Consider the following 1,613-nt stretch of genomic DNA (forward strand, 5'->3'; position numbering starts at 1 on the left):
GGTGTGGGTAATTATGTTAATTGGGTCAATGTGTGTAGTATTTCTACATAGCAGGATGCCGCTGCCAAAGTTGAGTGTTTACTTTGAAATTTGCGTTACTGACATAAAGGCGGCTGATGTTATGGAACTAAGGGATCCTCCCCAACAGACTGAAACAGTGTTTTCTCACTAACCAACACCCAGAAAATTAAAATACAAATGTCTTTTTTTTTTACATAAATGAACACTAACACTCATATAATTAACTGACTATGTTCAACCTCATACTATGACTAATCTTTACCCTTAAACAAAAACCCTGTCCATAGAGTTCCTCTTCTTTTGATATTGATATAGAATCAAATGAGCTTGCTTAATGTGACAGACCCACAGAGAATTCTACTGAGATTGTGAGCCTCTGTTAGTGTTACGAATGAACTCAGGAGCAGAACAACTCATTTCCCATCCGTGAACAAGGTTTAGGAGATCTTGATGACTTACACAGGAGCATTTAATGAACACTCAATTGAGGAGACAATTCAGCAGGCAGTACAAGTCAAACACGATGTGTTATTGTGCAGTGCCGTCCCATCTCTCTGGAGTTCATGTCTGCCTCAAGGTGTATTTAAACTCATGCTGGGGGAGTTACTTGACGTCAGCTGAACCTTTAAGGTGAACAAAGATATCGCAGGCGCCTAAAACACAGATGCTAAAGCCTAGTTCAGCCCATCTCTCTCTCTCTGGGAAACAGGCAAAAGTGTGTCTGGCCCACCAACCTCCAAAAGGAGACAGTCCTAAAACAACACATTCCCTTATCATACAGCTATCTACTCTCTTTTTTTCGGTAAAGAGACAAACACAATTATACGTGTTTGGTTATGAGAGACTGGCCAAGTATTCTCATCCCCTAACCTCATGTCAAGTGTTCCCTTTGTCTGATTATTGCACAACATGGTGTTTGTGAAACTTCCACCTCAGTTAGCGCTTTATTATTGTTTGACTGCACATTTACCGTTTGGCTTAGTCTTTAGCGCTTTCATCATGCAGCAGCCAGCTGTTTTTACCAAGCAGTATGCCACCATAAACCCACTGTACACTACCTGCCTGGAAACAAACAACAGAAGCAAACAAATTAAGCAACTAGCTGGTGAAGAAAGAGAAAGAGGGAGCAGCTAAAGAGATGAATATTTTCCCAGGAGTTAGTGAAGATTGCTGATTTATGAACAGTTAGAGTGAGCACAGAAGCTATTGCTTGTCTCCAATCCCTAATGTCAGAGTGTGTCTTTAAAGCTGGCATTTAACTGTAAAATACCCTTACTCTGGAGGATTTTCCTCGTCTTTAATTTGAGGATGTGAGCCACCTAAGTGTAGACAACAATACACACAAACACACACACACACACACACACACACACACACACATTAAGGGAGCAGTGGTTACCATGGTATCCAGGCCAAGAGTCAGGAGCATGAGGAAGAAGATGATCGCCCAGAAAGGAGACAGGGGAAGTCTGGTCAGAGCCTCTGGATACACCACAAACGCTATGCCAGGACCTGACACACACACACACACACACACACACGCACACACACACACACATGCACGCACACGCATGCATGCACACAAGCACGCA

At 42.5% G+C, this 1,613-nt stretch overlaps 1 protein-coding gene across 2 annotated transcripts in view; it reads right to left on the reverse strand.

Annotated features, from left to right (window-relative positions):
* Window positions 1–1,613, reverse strand: part of slc6a5 (solute carrier family 6 member 5) — a 24,788-nt gene that overhangs the window by 11,321 nt on the left and 11,854 nt on the right. For both annotated transcript variants that reach the window (XM_034869172.1, XM_034869180.1), the window contains one exon: window positions 1,421–1,533. In XM_034869172.1, coding sequence (XP_034725063.1) covers window positions 1,421–1,533 — 113 coding nt within the window. The remainder of the gene's footprint in view (window positions 1–1,420; window positions 1,534–1,613) is intronic.

The sequence above is a fragment of the Etheostoma cragini genome, chromosome 1 (genome assembly GCF_013103735.1).
Source record: "Etheostoma cragini isolate CJK2018 chromosome 1, CSU_Ecrag_1.0, whole genome shotgun sequence".
NCBI classification, from domain to species: Eukaryota; Metazoa; Chordata; class Actinopteri; order Perciformes; family Percidae; genus Etheostoma; species Etheostoma cragini.